The sequence below is a fragment of the Onychostruthus taczanowskii genome, unplaced genomic scaffold (genome assembly GCF_017590055.1).
Source record: "Onychostruthus taczanowskii isolate IOZ18803 unplaced genomic scaffold, ASM1759005v1 scaffold8, whole genome shotgun sequence".
NCBI classification, from domain to species: Eukaryota; Metazoa; Chordata; class Aves; order Passeriformes; family Passeridae; genus Onychostruthus; species Onychostruthus taczanowskii.
The window spans coordinates 8,597,072-8,616,181 of NW_024505892.1; the positions used below are offsets into that span (position 1 = coordinate 8,597,072).

The following is a 19,110-nucleotide window of genomic DNA, read 5'->3' on the forward strand; positions in this document are numbered from 1 at the left end:
CGATTGTACCTAGCTTGAGATGTAACCCCAACATTCTGCAAACTCAAGGAGTGAAGTTCTCAAAATTTTCATTTTGCCCAAGTGCATCAATGAGGGTCAGGAAAAGCATTCAGCATCTGGACAAAACCTCTGTTACAATCTTACTTGTTCTCTCTTCTCCCATCCTAGTCTTGCATGGCCACTTTTCTTTCTCCCTGCCCAATCTCGTTTAGCCACATTCCAGCAGGAGGGGGAATATAAACCAGCTGAAAGTGTGTTCTGCTGAACCAGCTTGGCGTCTGAAATACTCAGAGGTTTTCATCCCTGTTTCTGCCTCTTTTGTATTATTTCAAATTACAGCTGCCCATAAATTCTGTATATCTAGAGTGAGCCTAGAGGTATACCCTACATTCCTCAGCAGCTCAAAATGGACTTTGAAATTTTTTTGACATGTACGAGAAATTAGAATTTATTTTGTTTTAATCCACCCAGTTGTAAAGACTTTATTAACATGAAGTCATTCTTGAGAGGTTGGGTGCTCCAGCCTGTTTGTGGCAGTGATGAGCTGGAGGGCTCTCAGTGGTGCCCTGCTGGCCCCAGTATAATTACACCACAGAATTTCTGCATAGGCTAAAATTATTTAATTTCCATGTAAGTGTTCACTCCCTGTTTGGATGGGTGATGTTAAATCGTCTCTGTCAGAGATGATATCCCTGGGGCAAATATGAATACTTCTGAAAATAATTATTTTGCATTTAAGAATTATCATATTTCACAAAATATAAGCATATAGAGAACAGTATTAAAATGAAAGGGTTTTTTTCCCTTGCTTTTCCTTTCAAAGATTTCCATTCTATCTACCTTCATGTTCAATAAGATAAATATTAATATTTTCACAAGAAAAGTAAAGGTTTGACATTGCAACTCTTAAGATGCAGGGCGCCATGCAGTATTGCATTTCAGTATTAGGAAAGAGATGGTTACTTTACATAGGAAAAGAATATATATGCATCCTAAATTTGCATCCATTTCATTTTGCAGGCACATTCATGTGCTACTGGAGGACAGGAATAGGGTAAGCAGGAGCAGTTTACTACATTATTAAAATATTGTCAACACAGTTTGTCTCCCTGCATTTTTTTCTAACCACTAGATCAATTACAAAAGAGGAAGGGCAGGAGGCAGCAGCCAGAGCCTGTGTGCATCACAGCCACCCTTGCTGACATGAATCTGCAAAGTACATTGGAGCTGGGCTCTTGGAGAGGTCAGATGCTGCTGAGTACCTGCATGTCCACCCAAGAAGAGCACAACCCACTTCACTGCACTTAGAAATCAGTGGAAGGATGCCAATTGATTCAGATGCACCAAAGTTTTATTCTGGAGGCAAGACTGAAATACTCCATAGGGGATCATCTGTACTGTTCTCAGTAATCCCTGTTTCAGTTAGCATTACCATCATTGTGAATTACTGCAGGATGGAAGTAAAAGGTATTTTTGAAGATGAGTCAGGTTTTCCGTGGAATAAGAATGTATTCCCCAACATATCAGACTGAATGACAAAGATTCAGAAATCCATTCCAGCTTGATGTTGCTTCTTCCCTCTTCTCCATCACACACCTGCATATTTATCCAAGTACTGCAGCGCCCAAACACAGTCATAACATGGCAGCTAATACATTAAATAACAAAACGTACCTCAAGATTTTTGAAGCTCTGCATACTGTATACGTTAGTCAAGAAAATGGCTGTGGGAATATTATCCCTCTATCTACCAAGAAAAAAAGGGAACTTTTGTCCCAACATGTGATAGTTCTGCCTGCTGCTACAAGATCCCAGCACCTGCTGTGCTTACAATCACTACTTCAAAACCAGCTTCCCCTCAAAACAATGGGACATCACCAAAATTAGAAACTCACATCCTGCCATTGGTTTTTTAGTGTCAGTTACCTAAACAATTACAGCACTTCAAAAAGCAGTTTTGTTCAGCTTTCTTTAGTGAAGAAAAGAAAAACAAAAACTAGAACAAATCCTTACACATCTTTCCAATGCATCTTGTAGGAAAACTTACATTCTTCAGATGCATAAATTAATAATGAAGAGCAGCAGTGAAGTTATGCTTTTCATACATTTTTACTACAACCTGGTTAAAAAGAAATTTCTTTTTCCCCTTTTACATAACATATAAATAAGAAAGAAAGAAAATATTAGAGAGGTCAAAATCCTATTTTAAAAAAACTTAGGAAAATATCATTAATCCTGCATTGTTCCAAAATGCATAGAAATATTTTAATGGCTAGGTCCTTAAGGCTCACAGCAGTACTGCTAAATGAAACAAGAGAAGGAAGCGGACCAGAACCCTTAGACATTTCTCTGATCTGGAGAATAACTAACTATATTTACTTACTAGGATAACTTCAGCAGAAAAGAAAATTAAAAAATACAATCCCATATTCTATTGTAGTGTTTAACTGGAGCAGGGGTTTAAATATGCCATTCTACATCCCAGGTGAGTTCTGCCATGTTTACTCAGCTATTGGCCATTTTAGCTTATAGGAAAGATTGGTTATTTAGGCTGCCTCACACTTCCTCTCTGACTTTCCACAAAGTACATCTGTACAGATTACTTTGCTACAAGCCAAAAAGAAATTTCCAAGCCTCATTTTTTTTTCTCAAATAAACAGTCTTGTTTTCTGGCCAGCCTTACAAGCCATGATGAACAACTGAGTTTCTCAAATAAGGGGCCAAATTCAGGAAATCATTAATGTGTTCAGAAGTGCACATATGTAGTCCTAGGTGTGTAAACTTAGTTGCTAAAGTAGGTATCTATAATTAAGCATCTAGATCAGGGTGACCTGTTTACCAGAGTACTTGTAGCCTCAATGAATGATAACACAATTTTCAGAGCTCTACTTTTCCTGGTCTCCAGTCACAATGATAGGGGACCAGCCCTGAAAAGTCACCAGGACTGGTTTTTTAATTTGTGCAACTTTTAGGATACTTATGGAAAGAAAATAATTTGAAGTGGCACACTAGGGCAATTTCAGGAGTGAAATACACACAAAAAACGTGATAAAAACAGGTATGGTACATAATATTCATTAAACTCTGCAGATTTAAGTCAACAGCTAATTTTTATTTGGATGTTTATTTATACACAGCTTTGTTTGCTCTCTTACGACAGGGAGACTCTAAAATGACACTTGGAGCCAAGCAATAAGGTAAGCAATAATTGAGTAATTTAGATGGAATGTAGTGAAAATGGGAATCCACCTTTCATTTTCATTAATTATGAAGAAACCTGTGACATTGAAATGTATTTCCTTCCTCTGTCATTGTCACTTCCTACCCACCTCTTGTTAGCCAAAGAAGTCAAGAAAGAAACTGAAAGGAGACTAAAATGGAATATGCATATAACTATCTATCTTCCCCATTTTACCTCATTCTTTGAGGGTCATCTGTGGAATTTTCACTGTTGCTGACATGCAAGGAAGACCCAGCTGTCAGGGTTTATCTCTTTGCCGTGTTTTGAATAAGCCTGCAGAGATACTGCACCACCAGGCACCTCAGTGACTTCTTCCCCTGCAGGCAAAGTGCATTTTCTGCTTGACATTTCCTAACTGCCATGGGCATCGAGAACAAAAGCCCTACATCCACTCTACATCAAAATGCCCAAAGTGTTTGGGATTGCAAAAACATAAGTGCATGCAACAAGGCACAACCTCTCCAGTTTTTCATAAAACCTGCAGGAAGAAGATCATGATTTATTATTCATGATTGTTTGCTTTCTGCTTCTTCGTCTCCACCCTTCTTGAAAGCTTGGCCAAAAAGTGTTTCAAACTGAGCAATTGACATACATAAACCACACTCCCACTAATACAGGTAAAAAATAATGGATGTAATATAAATCCCCAGCACTTCTAATCAGGGCTCCCAAGGAAGGAGGTATTTAAAATGTTTCACATTCAAATGTAAGTGAAGGTACTGCCTTCTGCAACCAAAAATATGGGTTACAGTCATGGTGCTTGGTTTGTACTCATCAGGCAGGCTGAGAGGTTTTACAGAGCTCCCTTCACGGTACTGAATCTCTGAGGACTTGTGAAAATGCTGACTTTCAAAAAATACAAAATAAAAAAAATTGTAGTCATTACAATGTTAAACCAGATGACATCCGTGCTGTTCACCTCTCATTTTAACAGAAGCCCTGTTTTAGTCAACAGGTTGACATCACATGAACAAAGAAGATGTTTATATCTGCCATGTCTGGCTTACTCATCCTCAATTTTTCTTCCTGTCTTCTCTGTTTCCTATTATCACTTTATCTATTGCAGTCTAAACATTGTCATATGTTTTGGGGTTTTTTCCTTATAAAGGAAGACAAGATTTTAACATAACAGTGCCTTGCATCTCAAGTTGATGATAAGCAGGGTCAAGATACTAATGTGTGATGTATTAAACAGGAGGAAAATGAAAACAGTTCAAGTGGTCTAAGTTAAATTTCCTACAAGTTAAAAACATCTCCAGAAACCTTGAAGTCTTTCTTGCTTATTCCTGTTTTTCTACCTTTTTATTTGCTCTGATTTCTTTGATGGTAATAAACATGGTTTGTTCTTTATGCCTGCTTGTGCAAATGAAGAAAGATATTCAAATATATCCACAGTCTCACCACTGTGTCCCTATTTAGAAAATAAGGCCCACCAAATGTCAGAAAACAAAAACCTGACTTTATACATGGAAATAGCAACAGGTTTCTGATCTGCTTGCAGCAATGTTTCTACAATAAAATGTCAAAAAAAAAAAAGATTTTTATTTTTTTTTTTTTTGGCTCAAACAGGTAGTTCCAAATTAATCTTACATTTTAAAGACAGGATGGTGTGATATATTGCCATGTAAATGATTCTGAATAAGACCTCAGCCTTACACAACACCTCATGTAGGCAGTGGTGACACAGGGAAGAAAATGTAATTCTTCAGTCTCAAAATGGAGAGTAAAAATTTGATTTTTATGCTAGCACTGCTACATCTAGGAAAGTTTCATTTATATGAACTTGCCATGTCTCTGATTAACTCAGAGCAAAAAGTGATGGCTGTGAAACTGAGTACGGGCTGTACTGAAACTGAGTACTTGAAAATTTTCACAAAAGACCAAGTTATAGAGTCTCTGCACTCCTCATCAGGAAGAACTACTACATGCTTACTGATTATTTTGGCCTTTGTACTTCTTTTGAAAATGCGTACCAAGCATATATATTTAAAAAATTATCTGACTTAGAACTTTTTCGAAGGGTGACATGATTTCTTCTCGTTAGACTTCATCGAGGTTTTTTCTGAGTTTTTTAAAGTGTAATTGTGAAATTATCAAATATTTATCTAAAACATCACCTTTAGGATTTTAGATTTTTCTTCAGAAAAGCAAATACTTAAAATATTTGGCTTTATAAAGTTAGGTCTTTTTCAGAAAAAAACCCCTATATATTCCAGAAAAAAAACCCTCTCAGTAATATGGCTTTATTTTCCTATAAATATTCTGAAAGAAAACCACCAGACATTTGTTGCCTAACACTGCTTCTTGCACAAAACCCAGAAGTGTGCTGAGCTAAACAAGAGCTGGAAACATGCCTCTAGGCTGGGGTAGATGTTGAAGTCCATGACTGCAGGGCAGACCAGGATTTTAGCACTAACAACCAAACAGAAATCTCATGTTACCAGAAGAGACTGCCTACACCAGTGTCACATCTGGGACACGAATCTGCTGCAGACTTTCAGCCCAGGGTAAAGGCATTTTGGGGTCAGGCAGAGACCACCCTCCCCATGCCTCCACCCTACCCTGTCTGTCAGAAGGCATTAAATGAATGCCACAGAATAGTTAGAGCTGAAAGAGACACTTCCAGTGCTCAGCTGGCTGCAGTCTAGCGTGGACTAGCTGTTCTAATCTTTCCTGAGATCATTTGCACATACACAGCTTAGTGCTCATTTCTGTTTTCCTCACCGTACAATCTAGATCCTAAATTCAGTCACCACCTCTAACAAATCCCTCTAAAACATTCTCCATTCCAAGTTCCTCCATTCCAAGCTTCTGAGTTTATACTGCAACACCTAGAAAAGTGTATATTTTGGTGAGTTAATTGCAGGAAATAGAGCAAAGCCACTACTTCTGGTTCCCTTATGGTCATCAGGGATGATTACATCTGAGGTACAACAGGGAGCATTACTGCTTAACTTGAACTGTCCTTCAAAGGTAAAACTGTTAATACAAATTCTCATGCACATTTGTTGTACCTTCAAGCTGGAGAAAAATCTAACCTGAGCATTTAGTCACAGCTCTTGATTTTTGTATTTAAATAAAAACAGAGATGTAGACACAAAAAAGGCCCAGGCAACAGAAACCATCCCCAGCCCTAATCTCATAATATGATTAGGTAAGGTTTCCTTGGAGGATGGAATTTTTCCAGACTGAAACTTCTATGCAATCTAAGGCATTGAAATTTGTGTGATTTGTATTTAATATGCGTGAAGGGTTTTCCCCCTGCCCCAAAGTGAGATTCAAATAATAATTTTAATTTGAAATAACAATATTATCTGATTGATTGATTGATCGATTTAAGTTGCATTGTTGGCATTTGGTCTTTCCTGGTTTTGGGTTCTCTTTTAAATGTAGAACAAAAATTCTAACATAACTGAGGAGGAAAGGCCCTTACCACATGAATGGAAAATCTTATTCAAAGCATAGATGTTTTCTGTTCTTGGTGTAAAAAAAGGATTTGTTTACTCTGTGACTTTGTCGTTCAACAAAGGCTCTCATTTAGGTTTTATTTCTATAGAGTATTAAGAAGTAATTACCATACCTCTGTTTTAAGCTTTAGAATTTTCTATTGGAAGAAAAATATGTACTTTCAGGTAAAATGTAAGGGTTGCTGTGCTTTTATCTCGGAGAGAAGGCAATATATCTAAATTTACATAAATCTTTCTATCCCCATGTAGTCCTACTAAAAATTATACTGTATAACCAGAATTTCTTCAGAACAACTTAAATATTTTAATTAAGAAAGAGGAATCAAAAAACACAATAAACAATAATCCCAAATGAGAGTTTAAAAATGAGAGTTAGAGATGGTTTTAGGACTTCTTGTTCTCTCTGTTATCAGACCCATTCTTAAATTTTTATTCCTAATTAATTATCTGGAACTCTGCCACTCATAAGGAATTTCGGACTTTAAAGACTTACAGTAATTTAGACTAAATCCAAAAGAAGTTTAGCTCAAAGAAATACCAATAAAACATTGTTTCTGCCTGACATACGCCTGAAGATTTAAGATAATGCATTTAGTAATAGTTAAGAATTATAACCCTGAGGAGCAATCTCATAAAGAGCTCAGGTCAAGCACAAACATGTTTCTTTTGGTTATGCATCCTGGCAGTACTCTCATTGTACTCCCAAGCAGCAGAGCCACTGGCAGTGGTTGCGGTCTTCAGGATGACCATATTCCCTCAGCACAGTTGACACACTTCAAGCAGAATTAATTGGCAATTCATCATAAACATCGTTGCTTCCTTATGAAAACAGTATCATAAAAAAGTTATATGTAACCAAATATGTTTCATGTCTAAGGCCAAAATGGGTAGCCAATAAAGAGCTTATAGCTATTCAAGAGGAATGCACAATTTGAATAGCATAAATAATAGTCAGTGAAGGTGCTCCCATTTGTTCATGCAATCACTATTCTTGCACAGTAATGTCTATTTCTTTGAGGGCAAAATGGCAGAGGTTTTGATTCTATTGTAGTAGTGCAAAACAATCCCCTCGATCATGCAGCTAAAATAACACTACGCTTTTTCTCCTCCTGCTTCGGAGTGAGCACGCAGCTGTGCCTGAAGACAGAACACATGAGAATTGACAGTGTCTCCCTTTCTTGTTTTGCACATGCAGAAGTACACTATCAGGAAACACATTTTCTGAAAATGACATGCTGACTTCTGTGAGAGGCTACCAAAAAGGACCATATGTGAGAAATGCCTTAAGTGTTCAGATACTCCCACAAGAGCCACTGACTTGCACACCCTGGTGCCTTCAGTTTGAAGGGAAAGCAGGGGATAAAGTAGGCACAAGGCTCCTGATTTTGACATGAGAGCCTCCAGAGCAACACTCAGGAACTATTGCTCATAACCCTCTAAAAATGTATATCTGCAGGGTTAATATACAAATGTAAGAGGGCTTACAAATAAGCAACTAAGTAATGATCACATTAATACTATTTCCACATTTTTTCACCCAGAGTCAGATCCTAGTATACCCTTTTGCAGGAGAATCCATCACCCATCAACTTCATCACTCATCATCACTTGCAGGCTATTTTCAGGGGTTATTTTCAGATTACACAGTTCTTTCAAAGTCTGCATTAAAATTATACCATAGCAATTATGTATAAACCAAAACTGTGATTGGCACTTCATAAAACAGAAAGACACAGTTTCAGTCCCAGCAACTTAAGACACAGTAATGGAAAAGTCAGCAGCGCAGGAAGAAGGGGAAAGGAGGTTATAGTCAGTTCGTCACACCTTGTTTGTCCCACTGCTCAGGGAGAAGAGTCTTCCTCCTGCTCCAGTGTGGAGTCCCTGTCATGGGTGACAGTCCTCCATGAGTTTCTCCAATGTGAGTCCATCCCATGAGCAAGTGTTCTCCACAAACTGCTCCAATGTGGGTCACTCTTCCACAGGATGCTGTCCTTCAGGCACAGCCTGCTCCAACACAGGTCTTCCACAGAGTGACAAGTCCAACCAGGAAACCTGTTCCAGTGTGGGCTCCTCTCTCCATGGGCCTGCAGGCCCCTGCCTGGAGCCTGCTCCAGCACATTTCCCACAGGGTCACAGCCTCCTCTCAGGCATCCACCTGCTCCAGTATGGGCTCCTCCAGAGGCTGCAGGTGGATCTCTGCATCCCTGTGATCCTCCATGGGCTGCAGGGGCACAGCTGCTTCACCATGGTCTGCACCAGGGGCTGCAGTGGAATCTCAGCTCCAGCACCTGGAGCAGCTCCTGCCCCTCTTTGTTCACTGACCTTGGAGTCTGAGTAGTTGTTCCTCTTCTCACTCTGCTATTCACTAGCTACAATTACATCTGCACAATAACTCTTTCTTCTTCTTCTTCTTCTTCTTCTTCTTCTTCTTCTTCTTCTTCTTCTTCTTCTTCTTCGATCTGTTATAACAGAGGCATTCCCACCATTTCTGATGGGCCCAGCCTTGGCCAGTGGCACATCCATCCTGGAGCCACCTGGGATTGGCTCTGCTGCGCATGGGGGAAGTTTCGGGCAGCTTCTCACAGAAGCCACCCCTGTTTTGTTCACTGACCTTGGAGTCTGAGTAGTTGTTCCTCTTCTCACTCTGCTATTCACTAGCTACAATTACATCTGCACAATAACTCTTTCTTCTTCTTCTTCTTCTTCTTCTTCTTCTTCTTCTTCTTCTTCTTCTTCTTCTTCTTCGATCTGTTATAACAGAGGCATTCCCACCATTTCTGATGGGCCCAGCCTTGGCCAGTGGCACATCCATCCTGGAGCCACCTGGGATTGGCTCTGCTGCGCATGGGGGAAGTTTCGGGCAGCTTCTCACAGAAGCCACCCCTGTAGCCCCCCTGCCACCAAAACATAGCCATGCAAACCCAATACAGTCTGCTATGTGTAGGCATGGTGGAGAGGCCTTTTCTGACCATTGACTGTCTATTTTCCCACTGTTGCTAATGTGGAGTTTATGAATCCATGCTTTGTTCATAGCTGTGACTACTGCATACTGCAAGTGAAAGCAAGGAAGGACAGAGTCATAATATCAGTTTCTGGAAACTATCACCAGTAGCTGGGGTTGCACATGAAAAGATTGGTACTGAAGAGAAATACTTCAATTAGATGGGAATAGAAAGTTCTGTTCCATTTAAATACCATTGGAGCAATTTATTTTGCCTTATTGAAAATTTGCTTACTATTCTGCTACAATGTGATTTATCTGAATTAGAAGGTTGATCTTCAGAAACAATACCAAGATGCTAGCAGAACCAAGCTAGGTTTGTTTTGTGGTCCATACACACAAGCCCCATCAAGAGAGATTTTACTACCTATGAGCCTGCTGTTCTGGTATTTGCACAAAAGATGCTTTGTAACTGCTCATCTAAGGAGAAATGCTGTTCTGAAGTGTTTTGTTGCCTGCTGTGATAAGAAGTGCTGGATGTTTGTCTGCAGACAATTTTCTTATCTTTTCAGTGCATCACCTCGTCATAGGTTTACTTTCAAATCATATAGAAAGCTAAGGATAAGGGAAAAAAATAAATACATGGCACAAGACAAAATGGGGTTTACTAATAGCAATGGTGTCCTGAAGATCACCCCAAAAATTCTCTCAGAACTGGGAGGTAAAACACAGAGATCTTCACAAAATTTGTACTTTCCCCTTTCCCATGCTTGCTTTTGGTCACATTTTTAAAAAAAGGCTGCTGTCATCTGACTTTTATTTAACCAAAAAATCACACAGCACACATACCTTCCTACCACCTGCTGGCATGGTCAATACATTGCCATAATAGATGGATGTTGTTTTTATTTAGAAAGCAAAAATCTAAGAAAATGGATTAAGTTAACTAGACATTCAACTTTGCTGATGACAGAAGCATGCCAAGTATGGAATAATTAATGCAGTAATAACTGCATAATTTAAGAATTCTTTTAGTTAAGATACACAAGTGAAACGAAAGAAGACTACCACAAAATAAAAATATGTAAGAAATATAAAGTTTGGTAGGACAGCAAAATCTGAGGTCATATATAATTTAATTTGTGGTCACAGAATGGAATAATACCTTAAATAATTTTGCATTTGAAAGAGTTTAGCAGAATATGAGAGAATAATGCATTTCTGTTATTTCCTCAGACAGTGCTTGGGAAACTTTTAATTTTCAGCCCGTTCAGTTACATGAATCTTAGCACTGCAAAGCCTAATGGGCCAATTCAGGCTTGCACCAAAGAGCCAGCCCTGCAGATCAAAGGGCAGATAGCTTACAAGCTCTGCAGCATAAGATGATTGTTTGGTTGCCAATCTAATTTACTGGGGCTGAAATTGCTTTGTAGGGGAATGCATGGGAAAATATAGAACATTTGTTTATGTCAGGCTGCATGATGCAATTTGCTAGAGTTATCACATTTAGCAAAATGTAAAAGTTCAGGCCAGAGTGTAACAAGCAGTTACTGTCTGCTATCACTCAAGTTAAAAATCAGTGCCCTCATTTAGGTACTGCAGGCTACAAGCTGCCCTTCTGGCTTCCAATCAATCAGTCTCTTAAACTGGAGTCCCTTTGTACTTTCACACTGGGGTCTTTGGTATTACCAAAGCATTCCACTGTCAAAAAGCACAGTCACCCTTGGCAACATGTTTTTTGGAGTTTTTACTTCCTTATCAGTTTGCCCCAAAACAGAATATGAAGATTAACTGGCAGCTGCTGGTGTGTTCTAATACAGACCTTTCTTTAATTGAAAAGAGGCTCCCTCTTCTAAGGAGATCAGCAATGGAAAACTTTACTGCTGATATAAAAATATGCCTAATGTAACACTTCTCAGCTAATGCTAAATAATTTGGGGTTTTTTTCTGCTTATATGATTAGCCTGTTTCACTAGTCACATCGTAGGCTTAGTGCCAAAAAAATTACACAGGGCTGTGGTTGAGAGAAGATCATTTTCCCCACAGGCAAATTTTTTTAAAAGAGTATTATTTTGCAATTTTTGCTTTTATCACAGTCTCTTCTCTCCCCTGATCTTTTTGGTTGAGATATATCTCCCCTGATTCGTTCATCTGGGTGTTACTTATCTAACACAGGCTGGTGGTCTGGGCTCTCTCATCCATCAGTGGAGAGAGAGATTGAACCATACACAGAATGCTTGAGCTCATACATTTCTGACAGCTCCTCAAGGATGATACAAACAGTGAGTTTTGCCACTGTAAGGTCAATTAAGCAGCTGGCTCAGGCCCATAGATAAGTCACGTTAGACGAGAGGAAGCTCCTCTCTATGGCTGAAAATTTACAGTCTTTAATATGTTGCCTGAGTATTCATGAGTTGTACTGAAGTGATACTGGACTTTGACCACACAGCTTAATCCCCATTGTGGAGCTTCTTCCCCATTTCAGCAGAGCTAAACCTGCTCACACCATTCTCATAAGCAGGTTCAAATAATGCACGCGGAAGGACTGCTTCATACAAGAACCAAAACTTCTAAGAGCTTACAAAAGAGCAACTACTATCCTCCTTTCCAATGCCGAATGCCCTCTAATAGATGTTCCATTTAAAAAGTTCTCTTCCAGAATCAGAAATATTTTATGCTCTTGGGCACAGCCACATCACAGCATTTCTGCTGGTATTTCTATGACTATACTAGTTTTGAAACTACCTATGAAGTTTAGAACTAAGGAAAAATGAGTTATTCTTAGAGAAAAGACATGCAGATACAACAAAGTGACCGTACTACCCAATTTTGGGGTTTATTTTACATAAAATGTTTTTCCTACTGTTGGAGTAAAATTCAATATTTGACATGTTTTTGACTAGGGGATTATTACTAATAAATCCTAAGGAACTACTTTTCCCGAGAAAAACACAGTGTTTTTAAAAGAAGTTAAGAAAACATAGGGGAGAAATTTACAGTGTTGGAACCAGCACAGGCATGCTATGCTGAAAAGTTTCACACAAATAGATTACGGCATGTCTGGCATGTAGGATATCCATACCAGTCTTTCATCAGTATATACTCTAAATTTGCAGTTTACACAAAGCATTAAACAATTTGTCAGGTGGAGAGGGAGACTATAGGTCTAAAGGATTCACAGAAAAACTAGACAGTAGAAGAAACATTGTATCTTAAGGCTTTTTAATTGCAGCAGAAAAAAGAATCAAGCACATGGAAGACTTGATGTAAATGTGAAGACAGAGTCATGAATCCTTAGCAGATGCAGTTATTTGAATAAGCAATACAGTTAAACTGAAGTGACAGAAGACATGGAGTATTGAAACCTAAACCAAAGATAGTAAATAAAAAAGAGCTGCATCTGTAGAACCACAAGTAGAAAAAGAAGTTAAGAACAAGCTTTGAATATAAAGCAAGAGCTGTGTTTATTGAAACACATTATTTCTCATTAATGTGAAACAAATTTTCACTTTCTTGCTGGTGGTAAACATCTTCATGATGCCTGCTTACAGCGAGGAAAAAACAAACTCAGCAAATAGGCTGAAAAAAACCTATCAGCAAATAGTCTTACAACTTGTCAAAATAGAGACATGTCAGCACACACAGATCCACACACAGTGGCAATCATGAAAATCAGACACCTCAACGGTACAAAAATGACAAGATTTCAAAAGATCCAGTCAGCTGCCATTGAATAATTTTTGTTTCAATTGAATGAGCAAAAAGAAAGAGACAAACCCATTTACAAAGGGGAGGATGCTGCAGAGACCCATTTTCAGGGTGTGCTCCCAGGGATGTTCCCCTGTCTCTGTCAGCCCTGCTCCCAGCCTGGTGCAGTGGTGTCTCTGCCTGTGTGGGCTCTCCACACCCAGGAACAAGTCCTCAGCATGGCTTTAGAAGAGAGACAGAAACATTTTCATCCAAAGGTAGGTGTGTGGACCTGCCTGGATGTCTGCTCTACCAGTGGATCCCGCTCTCCCTCCTTCTGAGAGGTCCTGCTGGAGTGGAGTTTCTTCCTGAGGTGCAGTTCGCGAAACCAGAGAATTTTCTTTAGGAATGTGATTAAAGGGCACATTAAGGACCAGTCAGAATAATGACATTTACAGAGAACTGCAAATAATCCCAGCAAGACACAGTCTTAAACACATCACCATTAAGTCTGGGCTAATAAGTGGAATGCTTTTTTCTAAGAAACCTACTTCTGAGAAAGCTCCCAGCTAACTTCTGCATGTGAGAAAAGTGAAAATCCCTTGGGTAGTGAGCCTGAGGCACACACCACTGCCTGAAGCTCAGAGCAGCAGAACAGGTCAATGCACACATAGCTGCAGGTGGAGTTTGCAGACAGGCAGCTGTGTGCTCTCCATGTGAAGAGCAGCCAAAATCCACCACTCTGGGACCACTGCAGGGCCATCCTGCAAATATCTGATTTGAATGCCTGCTATTACCTCCAAGCAAGCCCTTTCATCTGTTCTGCCTATATTATTTTCAAAATTTACCTATTGCCCTTATAATGGGTTCTGTTAATAGAAAATGCTCTGGGGAGAAATCCTGTAGAAGTTTAATAAATTTTTAAGGAGCCACAATTCAGCCAGGTAGGCAGTTTAAAGCTGAGGAGTGATGTAAACCATTAGAGCCACAAAACCAGCTCAGAGCCTGGTTTTGGTTGCTTTCTGCACCACTATTGTTACTAATATGCCCAGCTATTGAGAAGCTGTCTTATTCTGTTTCATTTCTTAGCAGGCATGTTATTATGAGCTGTCTCTCCGTAGGATCTTGGAGGCATTAGAAACAGAAGGCATCGTAGGGACATGTAGGAAGACACAATCTCTTCCCTGAGGAGAATGTTGCAAGAAATGCGAAACAAAAGAAGACTTAACAGAGAAGTTCTAAACCTGGCTGGGTGTCCCCCTATTGCAGTGAAGATCTGTTCTCCCTTGGTAAATGCAGCATAAGGGGAAATTACTTGACTATGTCCTTACTCTACCTCCGATTACAATCTTATCTGTTGCACAATTTACATATCATGTAGAGCAGCTCGATCAATGAAAATATGCTGTTTCCCATTACCTGTGATTCCTGGAAAGTAGCATGAATATTATCTACAGAGAAAGAAAAGACCTAAGGTCTTGCATAATTTATCTTTGATTAATACTGAGATCTCTTGCACTGGTTATTTCTTCACCTAGTGCAAACAGAAGAAACTAAAACACTACTGCAGGTGAATCCTGAGACCCACGTGTTATCAGGTAACCAGCTTTGGCACCATTAGATTGTATTTACAGAACACTTTTGTAAATACTTTAAATATATTCTGGTTTTATAATATTTTTTAGATAATGCAACTTTAACAGATTTTAAAAAATCCTTTTAAATTCAGAATGTGGTATTTGTTAACCAGAGACAATTAAAAGTCTTGAACTCTACCTTTAATGACAGGTCTAATTTTTTCAGTTTCCTTCATTAAAACATCATGCTTTCCAGATGAAACTGATATTTAAGAAGTACTTTATTATAAAGTGCTCACAGCAATTTTCAGGATGGAAGAAATGGCAGAGAACAGTGGAAGGTGGGAAAAAAATTCCAATTGTGGCTGATGCACCTACTTGAGACCCCAGATCACCATCAGATTTACACATCAGTGCAGCTAAGTGCACACTGTTGATGGCACACATTGTCCACCAAGTGCCAAACTGAGCAGTTCAGCGCTCCACAAAACCACACCGGAGCACAGAAATGGCCAAAGCCAGCTCACATGTACACTACTGAAGTAGACTAAATTATGCCACAAGAAAAATTTGTACCATGTCTACACCTCTTTTTTTCTGTCTGTAAAAATGAGATGTGTAGGTTTGTGTGAAAACTGTGCTGCAGAAGGAATCCAGAATCAATATCTATGTAAGTATTTAACTAACCCGGACAGTTTGATGAGGCCAGAGAGTTCATCCGCCCTCCCCTTTGTGAAACTCAAGCTCTGTTTGCACAGCTAATATCTTCCCCAGTAGCCATAAGCCCCATCCTTTGTGCATTAGTAGGCTTTAGGAAATGTTTAATCAGTTTGCAAGAGCACATAGATACAATTCCACAACAACCCTCTATGTGGCATCTCAAAACGTCACGTATAGGAAAATATAAGTTGTGCTGCTGAAAAGAAAGGCTAAGGAAGTGTTCCTACTTAAATCTACTTTCTTTCTCTATGCATTTTTCTCTCTCTAAAAATTTTTAAGCAAAAATATGAAATTTTCTTGCTTTTGTGAAGATGGAAAATCACTGAGGATTCTACTCTAATTTTTAACTTTATAAAAAATATGTTGATTTGAAAACATGATTTCTAAAACTTCAATATTCTTTATACATTATTGTAAAAATAAACTATAAAATTATCCAGAAAAATCAGCCGGTGTATTTCTGAGCTAAAATCTTGTTTCAGCTTCAACCAAACATTATTTTTTAAAGACTGAGCAACTGTATGTGCAACTGTAGGTGCAACTGTATGTGGTCAATGCAAAGCATTTAGAAAATAAATTTAGGAATTATAAATAATGAATACTTCTGGGGAACCTTTTAGCAGAACAGCAAATATCTACAACTTCCACCAGATTTAACATGGAAAGCTGGATTCTGATACTACCATTTTGAAGGTCTCTCACTTGAAAGCAGAAAACTAGGGATCTTGACATACATGCTGTAACACAATTCTCCATTTCATACAGTGAAAGTAGCTGTCACCAATATCAAATGTGATTAAAGATCAAGTACCTGAAGGCACAAATTTGGGCCTTGCAATTGTTCATTCTGATAAAGTACAGAAACATACAATATTTCAGAGTAATTATAGGTATTTGTCATACTGACATTGAGAGGATATGTTAAGTTCTCTGAATTAATTTAAAATTTCAATCTTACTGAATACACTGATGACTGATAATTGTAACAAAAAAGAAGAAATAGAATTCTACACTTAATGCATTTGTGGGTTCAAAGAAAGAAAAATGAGGGCCAGAACTATCTCACTGTGCTATCTTCAGCATATTAGAAAAATAAGAATTTGTTGTTTTATAAGGTCTTCAGTATATTGCTTTTGGGGTGAAATGCGAGAAGCATCTTTCCTTCAGCACTCTTAAGCTTTCAATTTAAAACAGAAAGAAAAGTTACAATATGTGTTACAGGAAAACATGTTTATGCATGTGGGTTTTCAAGTCACCTAGGATCCTGCTGAGCCTTGTGTGAATGTTTATTCATACATTTTCATTATTTTTAAAATAAACAACAATGTTAATCTCTTTTTGAAATAATGCTTAGGTTTGAAACTGCTAAAAATACTGGCGTGTGTTCTTATGTGATGTACCCTGGCTCCACATCGGTCATCACAAGAAAGGTGAATGGAATCAAATAATAACCTGGCCCTTTATTAAAACAAACATCACCATTTAATTATTTTTTACTTTAAAATTACCATCTGTTTAAACAAATTCATTAAATTCCTATATAAAAGTAGAAACCTGATGTAATGTGCTTAAAGACAATTTTATTTAGTCCTTGCCAGAAATATTTACAGAGAGAAATAATTTTCAACCTCATTTTCTTAGGGGAGAGAGGATGAAGGAGAAAAGAACTGCAAGAAAGAGAGTCTGTCACTGTTCAGGGCACTTGTCAGGGCACACCTGAGCCAGGTTCTGGGCTCACATATGCAAACACTTAATCCATATTTGTGAATACAAAAAGAGGTCTTGTTTTTCCTCCAGTAAGCAGTGAAAAAAACTTCAAAAGTGCAAGAACTGATTTGAAGTGTAATTATTATCTAAATTCCTCGACATTTCTGAGTCTGGATTACTCACCTTTGTCACGTGATGCTTTTCATGTTGTACAGGAATCTTAAACATTTGGCACCAATATGTTGTGTCCTTGTCTGGTACAGGCACCTGTCTTAATAAAAAGGGCACAAACACAGTATTATCATAGAATCACAGAATGGTTTCGGTTGGAAGGGACCTTAAAGGTCCAGATCCAGTTCCAATCCCCTTGCTTTGGGCAGGAACACCTTCCACTAGACTAGGTTGCTCAAAACCCCGTCCTTTTAAAACTTCCAGGGATCCACAGCTTCTCCGGACAGCGCGTTTCAATGCCTCATCAACATCATAGTGAAGAATTTCTTCCTTATGTTTAATCTATAAAAGTCACACTACTCATTGTGTAAGTCAAGGCTTTGGCTACCACCTTATTCCTGTCTCCACAGAAACCTACAGCATGGAGGTTTCTACAGCATGTAGGAGTAACTTACGTCTTTGTTTGTCAAGTCAAAGTAAGGCAAAGAGGCAGATGAAACTTCCTCTCTCTCAGGGTTCAGCAACCGCAGGCTCTTTGTACCACGATTGGATCCATGGTAATTCTGACCCGCTTCTCCCATGTCTTTGTGGTGGTAGGCCCATATCACCCGCACTGTGCTCTCCTGAAAACACACAGCAGAATGTCCACAAGGGATAGAAACAACACCTTCCTTACAGTTCCTATAATTCCTACAATAGCTTTGACATAAGTGTATTTAAATGACAATGTACTCCAGAGGAGCAGCCATCTACCTACACAATTTGGCCTTTGAAATAAATAACGTTGTATACTCAGTGGGTTAATTGGAAATACACATAAATTAAACTGTTCTCTGATAGATTCCTCCCCTAATGGTGTGAACAGATGTCATATCTTCAAACGGCAGAACAGTCTCATAAAGAAGTAGCCAACTAAATGCACTACAGACATTTTCCTAGAGATGTTACTTATTTGATCAGCAACCAGAATGTTTCCCCCCCAGACATTTTCCAGGCTCAAGGCTGTGAAGATGTGAATACCTTCACTGAATTGTTGTCCTTAGATACTATGGAAAATTAACATTCAATTACAGGACAGATTTACGTCTTAAAAATCAATCTACAGCCACTGCACAGATCAGCTCTCTGTAAACCATTCTCAGATTGCAATAATGACCCTTGAGACAAAGTGCTATAATAAATCCTGAAGTGCCTCAAAATGCTAAATTATACTGAGAACTTGGGGCAGGTGTACAAACCAGAGATCCACTGGGAATCTGGTGGTTTATACAGGTGGTGTTTGCTTCCTGCATTTTCAGCCTCTCATGTTGCTATAATTGCATATATTGTAAAAACACAGATAATGAATATAGTGCTTTACTCCTATACTAATGCTTCCAAAAGAGGCAGTAAACAAGCCAAAGCATAGAAAGCCTTGCAAATCTCTCTAACTTTTCTGTCATTTCCAATACCGAAGTCATCAGCTTCATGTAATTTAAAATTATATTTGGGAAATAGCACAGCAATCCCTAGGGCAACAGAGGAATTTACCATGAAAATTATTTTACCATGGAAAGTTTTACCATAAAACTTTTTCACTTTTAGTTTTGAATAAAGTAA

General features: G+C 38.6%; 1 protein-coding gene across 1 annotated transcript in view; it reads right to left on the reverse strand.

Moving 5' to 3' along the window:
* MOXD1 (monooxygenase DBH like 1) overlaps nucleotides 1–19,110 on the reverse strand; it is a 50,114-nt gene that overhangs the window by 17,517 nt on the left and 13,487 nt on the right. Inside the window, exons 3-4 of the mRNA XM_041423879.1 lie at nucleotides 17,967–18,134; nucleotides 17,524–17,607 (exon numbers count right to left, since the gene is read on the reverse strand). Of these exons, the coding sequence (XP_041279813.1) occupies nucleotides 17,524–17,607; nucleotides 17,967–18,134 (252 nt within the window). The remainder of the gene's footprint in view (nucleotides 1–17,523; nucleotides 17,608–17,966; nucleotides 18,135–19,110) is intronic.